The 23,382-nt window shown below is 39.1% G+C and overlaps 1 protein-coding gene across 5 annotated transcripts in view; it reads right to left on the bottom strand.

Annotated features, from left to right (window-relative positions):
- LOC126162062 (clavesin-2-like) overlaps positions 1 to 22,295 on the bottom strand; it is a 127,572-nt gene extending 105,277 nt beyond the window's left edge. The window contains exons 1-3 of one of the 5 annotated variants that reach the window (XM_049918319.1): positions 22,164 to 22,209; positions 7,329 to 7,359; positions 4,590 to 4,799 (exon numbers count right to left, since the gene is read on the bottom strand). Coding sequence is in view for 1 of the 5 variants with exons in the window: in XM_049918321.1 (XP_049774278.1) it covers positions 7,329 to 7,341 (13 nt within the window). In the remaining 4 variants the exon portion in view is untranslated. Of the gene's footprint in view, positions 1 to 4,589; positions 4,800 to 7,328; positions 7,360 to 22,163 lie in introns of those variants that run through there. The other 4 variants (XM_049918318.1, XM_049918320.1, XM_049918316.1 and 1 more) reach the window with 4 other exon arrangements.
- Positions 22,296 to 23,382: the final 1,087 nt, after the last annotated feature.

Genomic DNA, 23,382 nt, shown 5'->3' with positions numbered 1-23,382 from the left:
GTTCCCTCACCCTTCTGTTTCTTTTGTTGGTGTTCATCTTATATCCTCCTTGCAAGACACTGTCCACTCCATTCAACTGCTCTTCCAAGACCTTTGCTCTCTGACAGTATTGCAATGTCATCAGCAAACCTTAAAGTTTTTATTTTTTCTCTCTGAACTTTAATTCCTTCTCCAAATTTTTCTTCAGTTTCCTTCCCTTTTTGCTCAAAGTACAGATTGAATAACATTGGGGGTAGAATACTACCTCATCTTACTCCCTTCTCAACCACTGCTACCCCTTTCATGCTCCACAACTCATATAGTTTGTGCACAAGTTGTAACTAGCCCATCACTCCTCGTATTTTACCCCTGCTACCTTCAGAATTTCACAGAGTGTATTCCAGTCAACATTGTCAGAAACTTTCTCTAAGTCTACTAATGTCATAAAGGTAGATTTGCCTTTCCTTAAGCTAGCTTCTAAGATACAGCTAGTTGGAGAATCAGTGTTGACTCACATGTTCCTACATTTCTCTGGAATCCAAACGGGTCTTCCCTAAGGTAGGCTTCTACCATTTTGTCCATTTTCTGTAAAGAATTCATTACAGTATTTTGCAGCTGTGACTTATCAAACTGATGGTTAAGTAATATTCAAACTCTCATCATCTGCTTTGTTTGAAATTGGAATTATTATATTCTTCTTGAAGTTTGAGCGCATTTTACCTCTCTCATGTATCTTTCACACCAAGTGGAATAGTTTTGTCAAGGCTGTCTCTCCCAAAGATATCAGTAGTTCTGATGGAATGTCGTCTACTCAAGGGATCTTGTTTTGACTTAGGTGTTTCAGATCTCTGCCAAATTCTTCTTGCAGTATCATATCTCCCATCCCATCTTCATCTACATCCTGTTCCCTTTCTATAATATTGTGTCCAAGTTCATTTCTCTTGTATAGCCCTTCTATATACTCCTTTCGCCTAACAGATTTTCCTTTATTACTTACTACTGGTTTCCCATCTGAGCTCTTGATATTCATACAGCCACTTCTCTTTCCTGCAAAGGCCTTTTCAATTTTCTTGTCTATGTAATCCATCTTTCCCCTAATCATATGTGATTCTACATCCTTATACTTGTCCTCTAGCTATTCCTGCTTTGCCATTTTGCACTCCCTGACAGTCTCATTTTTAGATGTTTGTAACCCCTTTCACCTGCATCAGTTGCTACATCTATATAATTTCTCCTTTCATCAGTTAAATTCAATTATCCTGTTATATCCATAGATTTTTTTCTAGGCCTTGTCTATTTACCTATTTGATCCTCTGCTGCCTTCACTGTTTCATCTCTCAAAGCTCTTTTTCTGGTACGTCTTGTTCTGTATTCCTTTCCCCTGTTGCAATCAATTGTTGCCTAATGCTTCCTCTGAAACTTTCAATGACCTCTGGTTGTTTCAACTTATCCAGGTGTCACCTCCTTCATTCCCTATTTTTTTTACAATTTTTCAGTTTTAAGAACGGCTCATAATCAATAAAGTGTGGTCAGTGTCCATATCTGTCAATGGAAATGCCTTAGAGTTTAAAATATGGTTCTGAAAGCTCTGTCTTACCATTATATAATCAGTCTGAAAGCTTTTATATAATCAGCAGCATCACAATTAAATTTTCGTCTCCCTTAACTATCTGAATAATTTGTTTTATCTCATCGTAGATTTTTTAAAAATCTGTTCCTCATCTGTGAAACTAGTTTCATATAAACTTGTACTATTGTGGTAGGTGTTGGCTTCTTGTTTATCTTGGTTATGATAATGGCTTCACTATGCTGTTCATAGTAGCTAACTCACATTAATGTTTTTTTTTATTCATTGTTAGACCTACTCCTGCGTTATCTTTTTTGATTTTGTGTTTATAAACCTGTATTTCTTGATCAGAAGTCCTGTTCCTCTTGTCACTGAACTTCATGAATTGCTATTATATCTAATTTCAACCTGTATCTAACATTCAGTACTCTGATAGCTGTATAATGCCAGTTTTGCCTTTTCTGCTGATGACTTCCTGCTGAGTAGTCCCTCTTGGAGATCCAAATGGGAGCAGTTTTACCTCCAGCATATTTTACCCAAAGGGATACCAAGATCATTATTTTAACCACACAGCAGAGCTGCATGCCCTTGGAAAAAAATAGCTATAATTTCCCCTTACTTTCAACTGTTCACAGTACCAGCACAGCAAGGCCATTTTGATTTTATGTTAAAGGCCAGAGAAGTCTGGCACATACACATCTGTGGGAAATAAATGAGAGCAAAATTTACAAACTCATTTGGAGTTTGAAAAGCACAAATAACTATCAGAGGGGAAGCATCATTTCAAAATTAACTTAGTTTTTTGTGAAAGAAGAAGACAATGTGTGTGTGTGTGTGTGTGTGTGTGTGTGTGTGTGTGTGTGTGTGTGCCACTAAAAATATTTCTGTGTTTCATATTGTGAAGCACCATAACAGCTGTTAAGTGATGGGCTGCCTGGAGTGGCCGAGCGAGGCGCTACAGTCTGGAACTGCGCGACCGCTACTGTCGCAGGTTCGAATCCTGCCTCGGGCGTGGATGTGTGTGGTGTCCTTAGGTTAGTTAGGTTTAAGTAGTTCTAAGTTCTAGGGGACTGATGACCTCAGAAGTTAAGTCCCATAGTGCTCAGAGCCATTTGAACCATTTTTTTTTGTAAAGTATTGGACTGCACAAGTAGTCCGACAAAATCCTTATTTCCAGATTCCAGCAGTGCAAAAAAGTTTTCAAATGCAAGAACGAAAGCAGAACAATAATAAACTCTGTGTTTTGTCCTCATTCTGTTGAAAGTATTACGAAGATTTGTGAAGATAATTATGTAGCTTACTGTGGTATTTCTATTGATAGCAGTGACCATGTGTCCATGAAAATAGTCCAAATCATTATTCACTATTTTGAATGCAAAGTTGGGGGTTTGCAATCCAAATAAACTAAATTAGATCAATAACCTAATTGGATGGCAGACACTGTCCATTTGTGTTCAGATTGATCTTCAGAAAAGGTGGCTTCTTGATAAATATATAACATTTATGGGAGATAATTGTAACACAATAACACAATGCTTGGAGAATTGCACAGGTTTTAGAAGGGAAATAAGTTTTTTCAAAGCTTAAAAAAGAATGCTGGGTGAGAACGTTTGACTGGCATTGAATGTCCAGCTCATATCCTAAATATCTTTATTCATCAAGCTGTGGACACATTGGAAACTTATATCAAAAGTATAATTTTCATATTAATTCATTACTTCCAGAACTATACAGTTCAGACTATTAAACTTTAAGAGTTTTTAGAATTTGTTGATATTTAATACAAAGAATTATTATCCTACAACAACAAAAAGGTGGTTATCATGACTTCCAGGGATAAGCAAACGTATCCAAGTGTTCCTTGCTCAGAAACCATACCTATTCTCAGAATGTAACCTACCTACAATCATTAAGACATTATCTGAAAATGAATATAGCAAGAACTATTTGTGCCATACCATGTATGTACACTAGTTGGCATATTTAATTCACACACAGCAGTGCTTGAAAAATAAACTAATTCCCTTGTTAAAGTACTTGGAATAATACTGTCCATTAATAACATGCCAACTATCGAGAAGCCAATAAATTTATGTGTAAAAAAACTCTATTGGAAAAGAAAAGTACCAATGGACTACATGCTGAATGTGACAAATTCACTGCAGCAGTAGCTGGATTCTACTTATGTACAGAATATCTTCAGAAATGGTTGGCCCCCCTGCAGGAGTTCATGAGTGTTAGATGGACGTCTCTTCAAGAATTGTCTGAGTGGAAGGACATGGAATCAAACTCTAAATGCATTTAGGATAGAGGTGTATCTCTGGTTGTTGCAGCCTGAAAAAGTTTGTGAATGAAGAACATGAACATAGCTATGGATTCATTAATCTTCTATCTTACAAAAAGTAGGCCATGTTTTTCGATAAATTTAGATGTTATTCACGCTGTTCAGAACTGATAAAAACTGCTCAGTTTTTTACCGCTCCATATCACAATGCAAATGCAGAAAGGCTTTCCCCCCTGCCACAAAGTCAGTGGATAAAAGAAAGGAATCATGTTGTTAAGATTATTTATTTCACAGAGACGAGAAAAGATTTACTGAACATGGGTCAGCAGAAGTACGCTCATAACAATATAACTCAAAAACACTTGCAGATTCACCAGTCCACAGATTCAACTGCACTTGCATTACAAAGATATAAAAGTAACATTACACAGTTATTACAATACACACACCTTTGTTTGCCTATACACTACAAGAGCTACTGTGATTGCACACCTTTCAAAGATACTTTGGCTGAAGCTCCCAGGTGAGACCATGTTAAATTTCGTCAAGCTCGTATTTGGTATATTTTCTATTATAGTCACATTATAGCTTACATCATATAAATAAATGCTAACAAATTGAGGATCTCTCAAAAAGGTACAATTTATTTATATTAAATGTCAGATAATGAGTTATTGGTGTTTAATATTTCAGGAGATGTATTACAATAAGACTTTAGCGACAGCAAAACACGGAAGTGATGAAGTTCACAGAAGTTACTACATCCAGTTGAAGGCACTGTGAGTATTATCAGCTCAGTGGGCCAGATAAGTCAGAGGTGTCTGCGGAACTAGCCAGCAGTTGTGGCCCATCGTGGACATCTGCTCATGTATGGCCAGCTGCAAGTGCTGACTAATTGGTGGATGATTCCCAATGTTGATACAATATTTTACCATGGGATTCTTGGTCTGCCTTTCCCACACTCAGGGTCTGAAAGCATCCAAAATTTAAGGCAGAATGGCCATAACTCACCGCCAGTATTGCAGTGAACAGGAAACAGGAGTTCACTGCAACTCTAGCCACACCTCTTTACATAATGTGTATTACAAATGTTATATTATTTATTCACTATACTGGTCGTCAGCTGCAATACTGTTTCATAGACCATGTTGTAATAATGTACTCATGATGATCTCTGCTATGATGTGACAAATACTATTAAGTGTGTCAGTTATCTAGCTTTAATGATATGATATCTTAGTTGCGTACCTCAGCAATACAGATAATGGTACTGTAGGTGCAATCCCAACAGACGGGTATCTGTTGAGATGCCAGACAAACATGTGGTTCCTGAAGAGGGGCAGTGGCCTTTTCAGTAGTTGCAGGGGCAACAGTCTGGATGATTGACTGATCTGGCCTTTTAACATTAACCAAAATGGCCTTGCTGTGCTGGTACTGTGAACGGTTGAAAGCAAGGGGAAACTCCAGCTGCAATCTTTCCCAAGGGCATGCAGCATTACTGTATGGTTAAATGATGATGGCATCCTCTTGGGTAAAATATTCCAGAGGTAAAATAGTCCCTCAGTCGGATCTTTGGGCTGGGACTACTCAGGAGGATGTCATTATCAGAGGTACCAAATCTCTGACATTGCTGCGGCCAGAGAAAGATCCTGCAAGAATGGAAGAATGGGACCAATGATGACAGAACTGCAACCCTTCCATAAATTGCTACATATTTGAATGCAGGGCCATCAACAAGCGTCAGCGTGCGAACCATTCAATGAATGGTACCCTTGATGACTGCACAACACAAAGCTTTACAGCTCACCTGGGCCCGTTAATGCTGACATTGGACTGTTGATGATTGGAAACATGTTGCCTGGTCAGACGAGTCTCGTTTCAAATTGTATCGAACAGATGGATGTCTATGGGTATGGAGACAACCTCATGAATCCATGGACCCTGCATGTCAGCAGGGGACTGTTCAAGCTCGTGGAACCTGTGTAATGGTGTGTTGTGTGTGCAGTTGCAGTAATATGGGACCCCTGATATGTCTAGATACGACTCTTGACAGTGACATGTACATAAGCATCCTGTCTGATCACCTGCATCCATTCACGTCCAGTGTGCATTCCGACAGACTTGGGCAGTTCCAGCAGAACAATGAGGCACCCCATACATACAGAATTGCCACAGAGTGGTTCCAGGAACACTCTTCTGAGTTTAAACTCTTCCACTGGCCACCAAACTCCCCAGACATGACATTATTGAGAATATCTGGGATGCCTTGCAACATGCTGTGCAGAAGAGGCTGCACACGCTCATAGTCTTACAGATTTATGAACAGCTCTGCAGGATTCATGGTGTCAGTTCCCTCCAGCACTATTTCAGACATTAGTCAAGTCCATGCCACGTCATGTTGTGGCACTTCTGCATGCACGTGGGGGCCCTACACGATATTAGGCAAGTGTGCCAGTTTCTTTGGCTCTTTGGTGTATTAAGCCACTGTTGAAAATTGGGATTAATCTGAAAATTTAAAATGAATGAAATGTTGAAATATGAAGATTTTTAAGTTTTTATTCAGTTCCAGAAAGAAAATCCATGTCTCAAAGAGAGTTTAATCAGTCTTGTACAACATTTTAACTGCACAGAACAGAGGCACTTCAGCAGTCCTGAGATAAACTAACAGAGGAAATTGGAACATGTAGTGAATCTTGAGGGTCACATTCTGTGTGTATTGTATTTGGCACATTATCATCAGAAATTAGGTACCTCACATTTTCAGTTGGGTGGTCGTGATCGTCTCTAGTTGTAGCAGTTGCATTATATTCATGAAAATATTTTTATCCAATTGGTTTACAGACATTTCTGCACCTATGTCAAGTTCTGCCATTAACAGATCGTTTTCAGCAGGAGCATATGAATCACTTGGTCAACTTAAGAGTTAGACTCTTCAGAAAAATATCTCTTCCATGATTTGCATAGCCTGCTTCTGTTAGACATATTTCTGGGTATTTTTCCAGCCATTGCACTCTAGATAAACGGCATGAGTTAGGAATCATTATGCGCTAGAACTTTCCTCTTAACTGTAATGAAAAGAGCTGCAAAATGAGCAGTTACCTACCATCACAAATTAGCAAACAAACAAGAAACAATAGAAAATGAGTGAGCCATACAAAATCAAATCAAAACTGATTCTGTTTAAAGTACATATCAATGCACAGAAAATATTTCAAACAAGTAAAACTGTCACTCATAAACAAAGATAACCATACTGACACGAAGTGAAACTTTACTTAAAAACAAGTAAGTTTGTGGTTGTGATTTTATGAACAATGTTATTTACTCCAAATTCTTCTAAGCAGATGCACTGAAACATTAGGTAAGCTGCAGCGCTCTAAGGTAACTAAACATGTCATGTGAAAGAACTGAAAGAACAAGCTGGGTTATCTGCCTGTGAGGCACAATAGGGAGAGTTTAGGAACGTTAGTTTGTGAGGCTGGTAAATATTTCCCTTACCTGTATCGTCCATCCCTGGGGCAGAGTGATCCTGGAATGAAAGCAAATTTTGGTAGGCAAATTGGCATACTGAGGCATGTGACCTTCAGTGCAGTGTGACTAAATACAAGATGAGGCTCTCACAGGCATGAGCAATTTTCAGTGCCCCTACAGGACAAACATAAACTTTATCCACCTATCAGACAGATGTTCCATTCTAAGTCTGGGGTTACACACTCCGTTTACATGGAGCTCCCAAAACCAGATTTCGTAAACCGATTTCCTAATACTGCTTCTGGGTGGTTATGCAAAAACTTCAAAATCAGTTCTGGAAATCCACTTATGGTTTCCGGTTTTCTAATTCCGCAATTAAGTTTCACTCTCATGTAAACGCAACTGATTTTGAAATGTGCTTGGGCTGTCAAGTTCCGTATTGTTTTTAAAAAGTTTTGGCTAATATGGATGGAGTGGCTTTTTGTTCAGTGAAGGATAAGCAGAAATATTAGACTGAATCTGTTTACACCTCATCTAGTTGAAGAGAAATAGCAATTGTACTGACTAAATCTTAATCTGTATCAGGTGTTTTGCAGGCGCCATATTTAACTGGGCAAGCAAATCCGACTTCAGCTCGTAACATCAAGGAAACTAGTCAGCAAAAAATAGATCTACATCTATGTGATTACTCTGCTATTCACAATAAAGTGCCTGCCAGAGAGTTCAATGAACCACCTTCAAGCTGGCTCTCTAGCGTTCCACTCTCGAACGGCGAGCAGGAAAAACGAGCACTTAAAGTTTTCTGTGCAAGACCTTCTCATAGCTTTAGTCATCAGCTTCATGATGAACTGCTTATCATTTTGTTAATCTTCATAATTATTATGATACTTCAAAATGAAGCAAACTATTGCAAGAAAATCGAAGTTTGCAATGAAAAAAAGTTATCGCTATTAGTTTTGAACTATTCCTTAAAATTGGGATGGGATGTATGACTCACTCCATTCTTGAGTAAATGGATCGAATATAGAGCACTCTGTTCTGTTCTCATGGCCAGACAGTAAAACGAAAGTGAAAAATGCATAAAATCCTCATATCTCATAAACAGTTTGAGATATTGAAACAAGATTTTGGCAAATGATAGCAAGCAAACAGGAGAGTCGCTTCCCAAGTGGTTATTGTGTGTCACTTTCTTATATAGCCTGATATGTAAGTAACTACAATTTTTTTTCAATGGAATAATGTAATTTTTTTAAGTGTCATCGAAAGCTGGTCAAACAGCAACTGTTACAAATTCCTAGAAACTAGATGTTTTCAGTATATGGCTATGACATTCACAACCATTGTGATAATTGTGGAGTTAACTACCAAAGTGTTCTGGGATTGCCTCCAGCAACAACACATCATCGCCTGTTGAAGATGAATTTCTAAATACTGTATTTGGCTTATATACAACATACAGAGCTTCCCGAATGCAGTTACTTATATTAACAGAAAACACATTCGTTTAAAACTCTCAGAAAATTCTGGTACAATGTTTATAACTATAAAACATTTTCATTCAATCAGCCCACAAGCAGCTGCAGATACTCACAGAAAATTCATCATAATCAGTGTTGTGTGATATGGGAAGGAAAGAGAATGTGGTAGATTTCATTCTTTGCTTGATGCAAGAAGGGAAGTTTAGTATACCGGTAGTGTCAGACTCTCTACTACCAAAGATAAAAGGAGTGTTGCCTTTTGTGTTCAGTGGAGATAAGGCATGTCCATTGTGAGGCATTTTATCAATTCCTACAGTCGATGGTTTTTAGATCCAGGGAAAGAGTATTTCAACAAACTTTTGTAACATCACCAGAATTTGCTGATGGTATTGTGAAATGTACATGTTCTCCACAACAGTAGTAGGGCAATAAGGACATTAGAGTATTTTGTTTGTGTGGGTTGCCTCATCAGGGGCAAGTATGCACTCAAGGAAAAACCTATTGTTCTCTTTCGATTGACAGGTCCATAACCTATTGTTATACTAAGAGGATTATGATCCCTTTGTCCTTCTGAGAAACCTCCCCCCACCACCCCCCCCTCCTCTCCCCAACCCCTCAGGAAACCTCCAACCCTCCTCCCTCCCCCTCACTGATACAGGTACACTTTTAAGCCTGAGTTATTCAAGTAGCTTCCTCACACTCTATCAATTTCGTTGCCTACATAATTAAATTGATCAATTAATAACCCTCCCCCCTCTGGTAAACCCCAAACCAACCCCTCCCATTTCCCCTTCCCCTTCCTGGAAATTGGCAGATCCGTGCAGGAGAGGAATGATCTCATGACAGGAAATTCAGTTACGTAGCAGAGGATATATTTAATATTTATAAAAAAATTCAGTTTGCAGGGATTGAATCTCTATTGCTTGCCATTTTCTGCTGTTTGGGAAGATCCAGTTCTTGTAAAATACATCAAAAAGAAGAAATTAAATTGATCGTTTTTTTATTCCAATCATTCATGGGAGTACTGTCATTAAACACCCGTCACACGTAATTATGCTGTTAAAAATCATTTGATCACAAAACACACACCGTCTGTGATCCCGTCATGCCACCCGCACAGGCTGCACGGAGTGAGGGTGCACCGGCAGCCTTCCGCGAAGCAATGTGCCCATCAACGGCTGTTCCACATGCTGGTGTCTGCGTGGGCCTTGAGACTGACAGACCGGATGTCAGACTAATTTTGTTACATATATATTTTCAGAGCAGAAGTTACCAGAAGCAATTCCAGTTCAGATTTAAAATTGTGTAAAGGTTTCCAGCGGCCACTCGCCTTTGGGTCTATTCTTCAGTTTCTATTTACCATGTCCATTTTTTAACTGACATGCAATTTATCATCAAATGGTAAATATCTTTTGCATATTTGCAGCATCGTTGAGGCTTACGTAGCTATGGCAAGTGAACAAAATATGTATGCACTGAATGTGGTACGAAGTATGTACTGTTCAACCCTGGTCACAGCTGCACAACTCCAACAATGCTGCAAACAGGTAATAAATATGTACCATCTGATGATAGAGATTCAGAACTGGTCATGGTAGATAAAGACTGAAAAATAATAGAAAAAGGGGCTGATGGCAGTAATCTCTGGAAACCTTTATTCATCACAGAGACAGTGTCCCATATATATAATGGATATTTCTTAAAGTTTTAAAATTTTTTGGCGCCTGTCGGGTTATATTAATGGGAAAATCATTGAAAACTTTTGTGGCTATTGCTGAATGTTTTTGTGATCCTTTGGCAGATTTAATGATAAACGATTATTATGTTTTCTTCTAAATTTTGATTGAAATAAGTTCGTGACTGACAAACTACTATGGTGGTTATTGGTTGTATACAACATTCAACATACTTAGAATGAGGTAGGGCTGCAAATGCAAGGCAAATAGTGCAAAACATATATTCAGATTATTTTTATTATTGTCGTCGTCAGCAGTAGTGGGGAGTACATCAGTGGGGGTGGTGGATAGGGCAACAGTTGGCTCTCCCATTCCCATACATCCTACTGCACCTGAGAAAGCTGTGTGGTGTCTAAAAAATCAGTCATTATAGTGGGCACATATGTGTCGAAGAAGAACTCCATTGGCTGACTCCTAGGCACTGCTGCAATCACAAAGTTATTTTAGTCAAGGTATAGTGTGGTTTTGAAAAATAAGTTCAAGCTAAACTGTGATCTGTACCATCAACTTTTGTGTAAACTTTGCTTCCTTACCTACGATTTAATAAAGTTATGTACTATGGTGTGAAGATATTTGAAAAGCACCAACTTAACGTACAGCAAGTAATTGGTTATCTCAGCCAATTCAAAAAAAATTTAAAACATGCTTCATTAGTGACACCTTCCACTGGTTATCTTAGTGCAAGGATTTGATTCCTCCTTTATATGGATGGCAACTAGTGTGTTTTGAACAGTCCTGTGTAATTACATATTTATGCTACTATTTTCTTCGAAAAATACTTGATTGATGAAGTAAATATTAAGTTTCTGGAAAGACAGCCACTATCTACCTAATATAACTGAAGTAGCAGTAGCTTTATTTCTAATTCACTAGAACACATTTGACTGGCATAAACAGAACTGGTATTAAGCTGAATTGTGATAGTTTCTTGTTAATGTAGTTTAAAGCTTAAGTAATGTTTGGTTGCCTTTTGTTAATATGCACCCTTACTTGTTCTACTACCCTGTTGGTTCTCCTTCTTGGTGGGATGTACAGGATATGAAGAATGAGTGGAAGAAATCACTATTCTTTCGAAGTTGCGATGGTTTATTTATGTCAAGCCACATTAGCAAATGTATATATTGTGAAGGTGCAGGTGCCTTGAAGATGCACCTACAAGGTGACTTGGTAAACCCTAGCATCACTATCTCCAGATGCCCACTTACATGATCACATTAGCTGATAATATGTTTCACCATTTGACAACTTAATATGTGCTCAAATGCAGGAGTTTTACTCCTAGGTACATCATTTGACATCGATTTGTGCCTCATTGGTGACAGATTGGTGTATACTCTACATACAAAATTCATGTTACTAATCACTACACACTTAATTCTTTTTAAATTTGACATGTAGTGATGTTATTCTACTTATGTTTGTTCTTTCCATTACTGCCTGGTTCTATCAAAATATATTCAATAATTCATTCAATATACGAGGCGTGTTTTTTAAGTAAGTACCGTTTTGAAATTCAAAAAAAGACGTGCTAAGATATCACAATAATTTTATTTTTACATGAAACCCTGTACCCTAATCTACGCACTGACGCCATTACAGTCTGATTCTTCCTTGTTTACGTTGTGTACTAAGTGTTTAAGATGGCTCCGATATTCGTGAGTCCCGTCGACTGTGAAGTTCGGCCTGTTATAAGATTTCTTAGTGCTGAAGGCCTAAAAACGACCGATATTAATCGTGAGATCTGCGCAGTTTACAGAGAAAACATTATGAGTGATGGAATGGTTAGATGGAATGGTTAGAAAGTGGATGAGAGCATTTAAAGATGGCCACACAAATGTGCATGATGAACAACAGAGTCGGCATCCTTCGGTCGTTAATGAAAGTTTGGTGCAGGAAGTGGACAATAAAGTTAGAGAAAACAGACGCTTTACGATTTCCTGCTTGCGGGATGACTTTCCTAATGTTTCTCGTAGTGTATTGTATGGCACTGTGACCAAGCATTTGAATTACCGAAAATTGTGCGCACTTTGGGTATGGAAAACGTTGACGGGTGTGCACAAAACCATACGTTTAGATAGTGCATTGGCTTTCCTTGAGCGGTACCACAACGACGATGATGATTTTTTAAAGTCAAACTGTTACGGGCGATGAAACATGGTTGGCCTACGTCACACCAGAATCAAAGCAATAGTCCATGGAAGTTGAGCAAGGGCATCGTTTTGCTGCAAGACAATGCCCGTCCGCATGTGGCAAATCAGACCAAAGATTTCATCACATCTTTTCGACGGGAAACTCTAGATCGTCCTCCATACAGTCCCGATCTTGCGCCCAGTGACTACCATCTGTTCCTGCACTTGAAAAAACACCTGGGCGGTCAGCCTCTTCAAGACGATGACAGTGGTGACGCAGTGATTAACAAGTCAGGCGGCAGACTTCTATGAGTAGGGTATTAAAAAACTGGTACAACGTTATGGCAAGTGCCTCAGTATTGACGGAAATTATGTAGAAAAGTAGATTAAGGTACAGGCTTTCATGTAAAAATAAAATTATTGAGGTATCTTAACACGTCTTTTTTTTAATTTCAAAACGCTACTTACTTTAAAAAACACGCCTCGTACCTTCAACAGGATTACATGAAGCAGATATACAACCAAGTGCAACTCTTAAGGAGGACAAACCCGCAATCAGACAAAACAAAACAAATGCCTTGACCATCTGTAAACAATAGAGAGAGAGAAAAAAATGCCCATTTCTTAAATAGCAACCAACAGTTACTACACGGAATTCCTCTAATGCCTCACTAACGAATGATTTTTGGACACATGCTCATTTGAGCTTTCTGTAGTGTTTCTATGTCAATAATAAATCCCTGAAGTTTATGCCGCATGTTTTTATACACCGCTATGTGTCGACCATTAGAGGAAACTTATCACGGGTACGACTTTAAAGACGCAAATGCCCCAAAGTTCCGTTGTTCAATCGTGGGGAACAGAGACAGTGATTTTTTCTCCATGTAGAAATACATGACTTCATTCAAATGTGGGTAAAGATACGTGAAGCCGAAGAAGCTTACATAGAAAAGTGAGCGGTTAATTAAGTAGGTGGTGCATACACGCTGCGGCATTTCGCTTTTTGTTGTTGGGAATTGAAGGAGGTATAACTTAGGAGATATTTTCTGACCGAGTCTCGTACACTGGGCACATGCGACAGTTTTCTCGAGATAATTGGCCACTATCATGCGCGAGAGAAATTTCCATTACAAAGCATGACGGCGTTGTGATGCATCACACACATAACAACGTCGACACTTGACATTAGCTGCAATGGGTATAGCTGTAAAATTCAGTTGTGACATATGTACATTTCTCCTACGTACATAAGACTACGATATAAGAAGTGGACAGTGACATAAGGAGTTTGGAACGGGCCAGAGAACGTGCACAATTAGCCAAAACGGTTAAGGCGAGCGATCGCGATAATCGGGAAATCCGATTGTCGAATCCCGGTCCCGTACAAATTTTCATGTCACAACTGGGTACTACGTGGATACCTATGAGACCTGATGCCATAAAATTCACAATCAGCAACAAATTTGGAATAATAAAATAATGAACAGAAGGTAATCGATAAACACAATTTCAAAAAATCGTGCTCATTGTTTTAGTGTAACTGAATAAACGATGCAGATTCACAATAAGGTAATGAAAACGGTATAACAGTTTTATAAGTAAAGAAAGTTTCGGGAAAATAGACATTAAGGTGAGATAAAGGGGATAAACCGTTCGTGGACGCAAATCAAGAAACGACAGAAGTCGGTGGAAAAACACCTAATGTGAACGAGATTAAAATTTGGAAAGTATACTAGCCTACCAATTGCTCGTCTGCTGTGTTCTTCCAAGTTCTAATTGGCTGCTTACATATATGTTTGTGGTACAGGTACCGTACGTTACACGAAACACCGACCTCGGTCTTTCGCAGGCAGTAACGTACAGCTGAGGCAAAGATTCTTATCTTTCCACTCTTCCAGTATCCTCTGAAGTCCTCCTGGTGACCGCGAAAGATCGCGCCATCTCTGCGCATATATACTGGATGAAGCACCCAACACTTGCAATCCTTTTATTACGTAAACATTGTGAGACAACGAAACGAGTTTTTTGCCAAATATTAGTAGCAGAATGCCACAGAATATTAATGTTAACTGACGTATAGAATGAACCATTTTTAATAGTAAAATGTATTTGTAATGGTGTTCCAAAGCTCTGGAAAATATGACTGCAATATCATAACTTTGTTAATGTTTTGTCGGAGCATTTCACGGCGCCATGTTTGTTAAATAGGCCCTGAAACTTTTCACAAAAATATCAACGAAAGTGCTAAAACCGAAAGGCAAGTTGGCTGAAACGTGCTGTTAGCATTTCGATTCAAATGGTTCAAATGGCTCTGAGCACTATGGGACTTAACATCTATGGTCATCAGTCCCCTAGAACTTAGAACTACTTAAACCTAACTAACCTAAGGACAGCACACAACACCCAGCCATCAAGAGGCAGAGAAAATCCCTGACCCCGCCGGGAATCGAACCCGGGAACCCGGGCGTGGGAAGCGAGAACGCTACCGCACGACCACGAGATGCGGGCTGTTAGCATTTCGCATAAATCCATTGGTCTCTACCTAAATCAATTCCAGCACAAATGATAATCTACAAACTAGACTTACTTCAAAAGGAGAGGATGAAAGACGTATCGATTGCAAGTAATCGATGGTACACGGGACAGATATTGCCTGTATCATATTCACTTTCAGACAACATCCGACTAGCCTTTTGCTGGCTCTTATCGAGAGACAACTTGTCCAAAATACAATTCGACAAGCTGACTCTGCTATTTCCAATAAGGAGGTGTTAATCTTGTGAGTGTGAGACATAAGTGCCAAATACTATTAATTAATCGCACAAAGAAAGAAGTAAGGGGGCAACGTCCAAGCCTAACCTAAAATCTAGTGCTCAAACATAAGCCGGAAATAACCACGCCACAGATAACGCTAGCTGAAATCAAGATTTTATATCAGCGCATCACACAACATTATCATGAGTTATGTTACCAGGACATCGAAGCGGACAACCAAAATTACTTACCGACAAAGACATTTACAACATCCTGAGATCAACAGCCCACTGTAACTGAATCGAAAAAACAATATCTTCCACAGAAATGGAACGTCATCTGGAGAAACGTACAAAACAGTCACCTTAGGAAGCCCGTCAAATCTAAATGGTACGTGATCGTCAATGATACATTTCCGACCAATGAAAAACTCCACAAATCACATATCAGTCAGATCGACGACTGCGTTACATTTAGATACGTTGGTAGATTAGTGTACACATTTACTTGTTCACACGCAACCGATGTGTGGAATTTCCTCCGGCGGAAATTGGCAGTGAGTGACAGGACAACTCCTGCAAATAGATGACACTGGATTGAGTCAGTCGGAAAAGCTCACGATACGCGGGAACAAGGAATAACGCTGTAATCTGGATGCTTGCGCATACTGCAACATACACACATGTTCAGAAAAAAAAAATCTTGGACGACTAGATATAGGACGTCCATATTCACAGGACGTGTACATTAATACGTTCCGAAGAAATTATTAACCTGCGGGTTCAAGGTCAACATCAATATCGCGGCGCAACACCACCTATTGGTAAAATGTGCCTCGTGCTCTCGTTTTCATTATAAAGCAAAGGTGATGGATCAGTGTGACTTGAGCAGACGAGCAGGATGCGCGAACCGTATCGTCAAATCAGTGAATTTGAAAGCGGGCGCATTGTTGGCATGAGAGAACGTGATGCGTCCATCCGGGTAGCTGCTGGGACGAAGTGTTTCAGCAGTGCAACTGGTGTGTGCAGAATGGTTCACGGAAGGCCGTAGAACACGAAGATAGGGGGCAGGTGGCACCATTGAGACCACCCCACGAGAATATCGACACCTCATCCAAATGGCATTGCAGGACACATCTGCGTCCTCGTCGACTCTGGCGCAGAAGTGGAGCAGTGTAACACATCGTACACAGTCTGTCGCCGTTTATTACCGCATGAGTTATGTGCGCGTCGTCCACTTCTTCGCCTACCTTTGACCAATGTACAGAAACATTATAGATTGTAAAGTTGTATGGAACTACGTCACTGGGCACGGGACTGGCATCAGATAGTGTTTTCGCATGAATCCAGGTTCTGTTTGTTTGAAAATGATGGGCGGTGATAAATATGATGTTAGTAACTTTAGGCCTTTATCAGTTTGTCAGGTTTCTCAAAAATAATAGAAAGGATAATGTATCATAGACTATACAAATTTCTTATTAAGAATAGAATATTGGTTAATGTGCAAAATGGTTTCCATAAAAATAAATCAACTGAGACAGCTATCTTCAATTTTTTGCTACTTGTTCTAAATTCCATAAATGGAAAGGAATTAAAGTGTGGATTGTTTTTAGACTTATCAAAGGCCTTTGATGTCATCGACCATAAGTTACTACTTAGGAAATTACATGCCTGTGGGATACGTGGAGTTGCTCACAAATGTTTTGCATCATATCTGTCGGACAGGTATCAGAAAGTGGAGATAAGCCATGCGGATAGGACATATTCATCAAGATTCGAGAGAGTTTTGTACAGAGTACCCCAGGGATCTGTATTAGGGCCATTACTGTTTTTAAAATTTATCAATGACCTACCAAGTCAACTATCAGAAGCAGAGGCAGTACTGTTTGCTGATGATACAAGCAAATAGTGAAGCTGACTTACAGGAAAAAGTCACATTAGCAACAGACGAAGCAGACAGATGGTTTAATGAAAACAGACTCATTGTGAATGCCAAAAAACAACGTGGATCAACTTCAGACTTATTACAAATAAAATAAAAACTAACCTTACAGTAGAACTGGGTAAGTGTAAGGTTGAACAAGCATAATAGACTAAATTCTTGGGAGTATGGTTTGATGAACACTTAAGATGGGAAAACCAAAAATGAAGTCAAACATGTTATATACTTAGAATGCTTAAAAGCTCATGTAATACTAAAACAGAGTTACGTGTTTATTTCTCATTCATGCACAGTTTATTAAGATACGGTGTACAGTTTTGGGGGAACAACAGTCTAACAAAACAAAACATTCATTTAGACTACAAAAGAAGGCAGTCAGAATAATAGAAGGTATAGGATATAGAAACTCTCGTAGGCATGCTTTCAAAGAATTAAAAATCATGACACTACCATCCTTATAGAGGATATAAAATGTAGACTGGCAATGGGAAGGAAAGCGTTTCTGCAGAAGAGAAATTTGTTAACATCGAGTATAGATTTAAGTGTCAGGAAGTCGTTTCTGAAAGTATTTGTATGGAGTGTAGCCATGTATGGAAGTGAAACATGGACGATAAATAGTTTGGACAAGAAGAGAATAGAAGCTTTCGAAATGTGGTGCTACAGAAGAATGCTGAAGATTAGATGGGTAGATCACATAACTAATGAGGAAGTATTGAATAGGATTGGGGAGAAGAGAAGTTTGTGGCACAACTTGACCAGAAGAAGGGATCGGTTGGTAGGACATGTTCTGAGGCATCAAGGGATCACCAATTTAGTATTGGAGGGCAGCGTGGAGGGTAAAAATCGTAGAGGGAGACCAAGAGATGAATACACTAAGCAGATTCAGAAGGATGTAGGTTGCAGTAGATACTGGGAGATGAAGCAGCTTGCGCAGGATAGAGTAGCATGGAGAGCTGCATCAAACCAGTCTCAGGACTGAAGACCACAACAACAACAACCATCCTTATACATATATGAAAGCATATTTTTCTTAAAAGAACACGAGGAATTTTCTACATTAAACAGAGAATTTCACAACTACGAAACAAGGAATAGGAATGATTTCCACAGAGAAATTCATAAAACAGCTATGTATCACAAAAGTGTACTATACCAACCCAAAATCCTCTACAGTGCTCTCCCCAAAGAACTGAAAATAATACCAAAACTGCACATATTTAAAAGAGAATTAAAAGACATGTTATTGAGCAATAGTTTTTACAGTATTGAAGAGTTTATGAATCGTTGACAATAAAAGTGCAGTTAATATTTCCCTGACATAATAAATATGTGTAATTGCTCACATTTAAATACTTGCTGTTTCTATGAAAGTGTGAAACAGTGTTACTGTAAGAATGGAAATAATCTTTGATGTGAGAATCACTAGCTTTTTTTTTTGTATGTTGTTATCCTACTTGTATATTTTTATGTTAATGTTCTTATAGTTCTATTAAAATTGTAGTGTCTAAGTGACAAGTAAATTCAATTATAAATTTTCATGTACATGTATTTTAAATTGTAATGTTTATTGACAAGTCCTATGTCATTTTGATGATGTACTACAAGGACGCTAATAAATTGAATTGAATTGAATAGAATTGGATTTTGGTTCGCCGCAGACAGGGGGAGCGGCATCACAGTGACTGCATTCTCACAAAACATATAGCACCAACTCAAGGCCTCGCGATGTGGGGTGCTAATGGGTACAACCACAAATCACAGCTGGTGCATGTCGAGGGCACTGTGGCCAGTGTGACCTACATGAATGACATCCCGCGACCTGCAGCCAGACCCTTGCTGCACGAACACGTGCCTTCTTGTTGTCACAGGATGTCAGCCTTTTGCCCTGGCCCGCCAGATCACTAGACTTGTGGCCAATCTACAATGTGTGTGACACGATGAGACGATGAGTGCAACGCTGTGACCCAATGCCAACCATCCCAGATGAACTTTGGAGCCAGGTGAACGCAGCATGAATGGGGGTACCACAGGACGCCATTGGCTCCTTATACGCGTTAATACCGTCAAGCATGGAACAAATTATCAGGGCCCATGACGGACCCTGTGCCCATTACGCAACAGGACATTACTCAACCGGGGTGGTTGAAATGATAATCATTTCTGCACAACGTAGTAATGTGCATGGCATGTGAAAATGAACGTCGTATCTCTAGTCGTTCAAGGTGTTCTGTTTTTTTCTGAACAAGAGTGTATGTAACACATAACGGAGCAGCATCGTACTAAAAATATTTATCAGATGCCAAATATATGGAAGGCTTTGGCAACATGCTAAAAATTATGACCACACCATAAATAGAAGAAGAACTAGAAGAAGAAGACGAAGAAGAAGAAGGAGATCAACAGCTGGCTGTGATGATACAGTGGGAAAAAACAGAAACTTTTTAATGTGCCGAATAACAAAGACTTTTTTGTGTGCTCTTTGATATGAATATGTCTGTACTATGTAGACAAATTGTAGAGTTACCATTAACAGCTTATTTAACAAAAGTTGGACTCTCTTATCACATTACATAAAACCTTTTGCCTATTTACTTGTTGTCACGAAAACTGTTCGCTTAGACATCAAAATTTACACGAATTTGAAATAGTTTTCCTAAGCCCCTTCTGATGCGTCGGAAGTTAATATATGTAGAGTGGAAATTAATAACAGGCTAAGCGCCAAAAATAATTTTTTTGAGTTCGATCCGAAAAACTAATCTAAGTGCTGTTGGCAACAACCTGAAAAGCGGGCTAAGCGCTACGGTCATTTCTAACAATGCATAAAAGGTTAGAAAGACAGCGTGAGCTTATTGTGCCATCCCCTGGGGTAATGTTAAAGCGGGGTGAGTGCCACAAAGGTTTGTAATTTTTTGTAGCGAGTGACAGAGCTTTTGTCCAGATTGAAAGACGTAAGAAGCTGGAAAAATATCAGAGTGCCAAGTAGCTAAGGAGACTGTAAAACTTATTGAGAATGCGATGCCTAGTAATCCATTTGTGACAGTCGATACATATATTAACACAATGAAAATATTTCCAAATGTTGTTGGATTCGAGTGAAAAAAATTGCACCTGGTGTCGTCAAGTTGAGAACTGCGTTTAACGAACTTGAAGACTGGAGCACCTACAAGATTCTCAAAATAAGGTTTACCACGGACATAATGAAGAATTTATTTTAGCGACACAACAATGTAAAAACAAATAGGTGAAAAGAAAAGGGATTCGCAACAGATGCTGCCGTGTTTGAAACTAGCTAATAGAACATTTTTCGGACAGTTAATCAATTAAAATTACTTGGTGCTCTATAAAATTAACGGAAGAGTTAAAAATAATTTAATCACAGGATACTGTATCTGTAAAATGCTTAGTATTAAGAAAACTGACAAGGGTTCGAAATTTGTTTCATTCGCACGTACCTCGTTTTTGCCGATACCTGTATGGCATTTAGCGAGTTCTGCGTTTTTCACAATAAAATATTTATTGTCATTGATAAAACGAAGGGAACTTAAAAAACATTTTTACAGTAGTGTGACTCTTACTGTAGACAATAAATAAAATATTTTTGAGATTCGTTCATTGAAATACTTTTGTCAAAAAAAAGAAAGAATACTGAATAACTCGGAATGATTCTTTTGACGCTTGGACAGTTATTGATTTTCACTCTACATATAGTACCACTTACAACAGCCGTAGCTAATTCTGTGTCTATGTCGTATAAAGTAGGGTCAAGATCAAATACGTTTCTTCTTAGTAGGCAAGGCCTATCTTCTTTCTACACATAACGACGGAGTCGATTAGGACCGCCATACCGTTCAACTTTAGCACATTTCTTTGATACTTTTACAGGAATTTGACAGTCAAGATTTTATATCTTTATATACTCCGCGAGAAAAAGTACATTCTTTACGAGCACAAAGCTTCGTTTGATCGTCGTAATGCTCCATTATGAAGCATGACCGAAGAAGTTATGGATGCAACTTTCTTTCCTTTTATATCAAATACAGTGTAATTAGTCAAATACATTGCGATCCTAATTTTAAACTGTAACTCACTGAAATCGCTTTGGTGCTTAGCTATTTCGAGCGGCATTCAATTTCGCAGCTATTGATAGAAAAATTCGTGGTAAGGTCTTATGGGACCAAACTGCTTAATCTAACTTAAACTAACTTACGCTATGGACAACACACACCCATGCCCGAGGGAGGACTCGAACCTCCGACGGGGAGAGGGGGGGGGGGGGGGGGGGAGCCGCACGGACCGCGACAAGGCGCCCCGGACCGCGTGGCTGTTGATAGACATAGTACACACAATTCAGAATCCTCTCATATTAATCAGATGAGCTATGTGACTCGAAAAAATAGAAGTTAATACCTGAGAGTAGAATGTTAACAGGGGAGGCCAAGGTAAATATTGTCGGATACTCTAATGTTAATACAATTTCGTAGCCAGTACTGTAAGTTTATGGCAGATGGTAATTTCGACATGAAACAAGTATACGACAAGTGCAATAAGAATCAAAATGTTAAAATACGTGTGAATTCCTGAGGGACCAAACTGCTGAGGTTATCGGTCCCTAGACTTACATACTACTTAAACTAACTTATGCTAAGGACAACACACATATACATGCCCGGGGGAGGATTCGAACCTCCGGCGGGAGGTGCCGCAATAAGAATCAAGCTGTGCTTTTATTAGGAGTTATAGTTAAAATTTACCTCGAGAACTTCGTTAAATCTATCTAAAAAAGAAAGAAAAACAAAGACACGCACACACACATGTCGGACGTACCCGTCAACAGACTGTCGTGCTACCAGTAGGAGAAGTAACACTGACCACGGCAGCACAAATTATCTCCAATGCTGCTGAGGCAGCAGTTTACGCATGCGCAGAATGACGCGTTCAGTAGGCAGCCGTCCGCTGGAATACTAATAAACTTGTACGTAGCTGTCCTTGAATTTACGGCCTCATTGTTCGAGCAGTTTTCCTCAAGCAACGGCGTCGTTTCGTGATTTCCATTTGGTAGACACTTAAGGAATCTGTGTGTCTTCTCTCAGGCTCTCCCTGCGCGAACTCACTGAACTGATTCTATGAAAGCAACAGTGAGATAGAGAGGACGTCACCAGATAAACTATTGTAGATGTCGAGCATTACACATAGTAATATATACACATACACACTTTAAGCTTTAAAAATTTTACCTACTATGTATTGTAGCAGATACATATTTAAAATTAGCTTCAATTCCCCGATTGCAACCAACTTTTTCTTCGATTGTAAAGCAAATGGAGGAACTGGTAATCCAAATCCATATATTACCATTTAAGAGAGCCGTTCAATAAGTAATGAAACACATTCATTTCTCGGGCAATTTCTGTACAAAAAATTCGGAATTTGTTGTGGGACGTTGTGGAATATTCCCGTTTCATGGAGTTCCGATAGGTAGCGGCGCTACACGTTACTTTCAAAATAGCGTCTATAACGGAGGTGCAATCCAACCAGAGAGCTGTTATTCAGTTTCTTTTGGCGGAAAACTAAAGCATCGCAGATGTTCATAGGCCCTTGGAGAATGTCTAAGGAGACACGGCTGTGAACGAAACACTGTGAGACGTTGAGCGAGGCTTCCGCTATTATCGCAACAAGGCCATGCTAACATGTCCGATCTCCCACGTGCCGGCCGGCTGCCCACAGCTGACTCCCGCAATGTAGGAATGTGCGAATACTCTCATTTGAGGTGACAGGTGGATCACAAACAAACACCTCGCTACACGACTGCACGTCTCTGCTGGTAGTGCTCATACACTCGTCCACCAGTTGGAGCATATAGCGTCCCCAGTGAAATAATACGAAAAGACTTAAAAAACAGTATTTATAAAGAAGAGACATTTAAAAATGGAATAATATACATTTCTCTCATATACCCGTAAAATAATAATTTCTCTGTGTAAGTTTCGAGGGCAAAGAAATATAACAAAATGATATAAAGAGACTACAAGATACGCTCTTTTGT

Source organism: Schistocerca cancellata, chromosome 2, assembly GCF_023864275.1.
Source record: "Schistocerca cancellata isolate TAMUIC-IGC-003103 chromosome 2, iqSchCanc2.1, whole genome shotgun sequence".
In the NCBI taxonomy this organism is placed as follows: Eukaryota; Metazoa; Arthropoda; class Insecta; order Orthoptera; family Acrididae; genus Schistocerca; species Schistocerca cancellata.
This window is presented reverse-complemented; position numbering and strand designations above follow the sequence as displayed.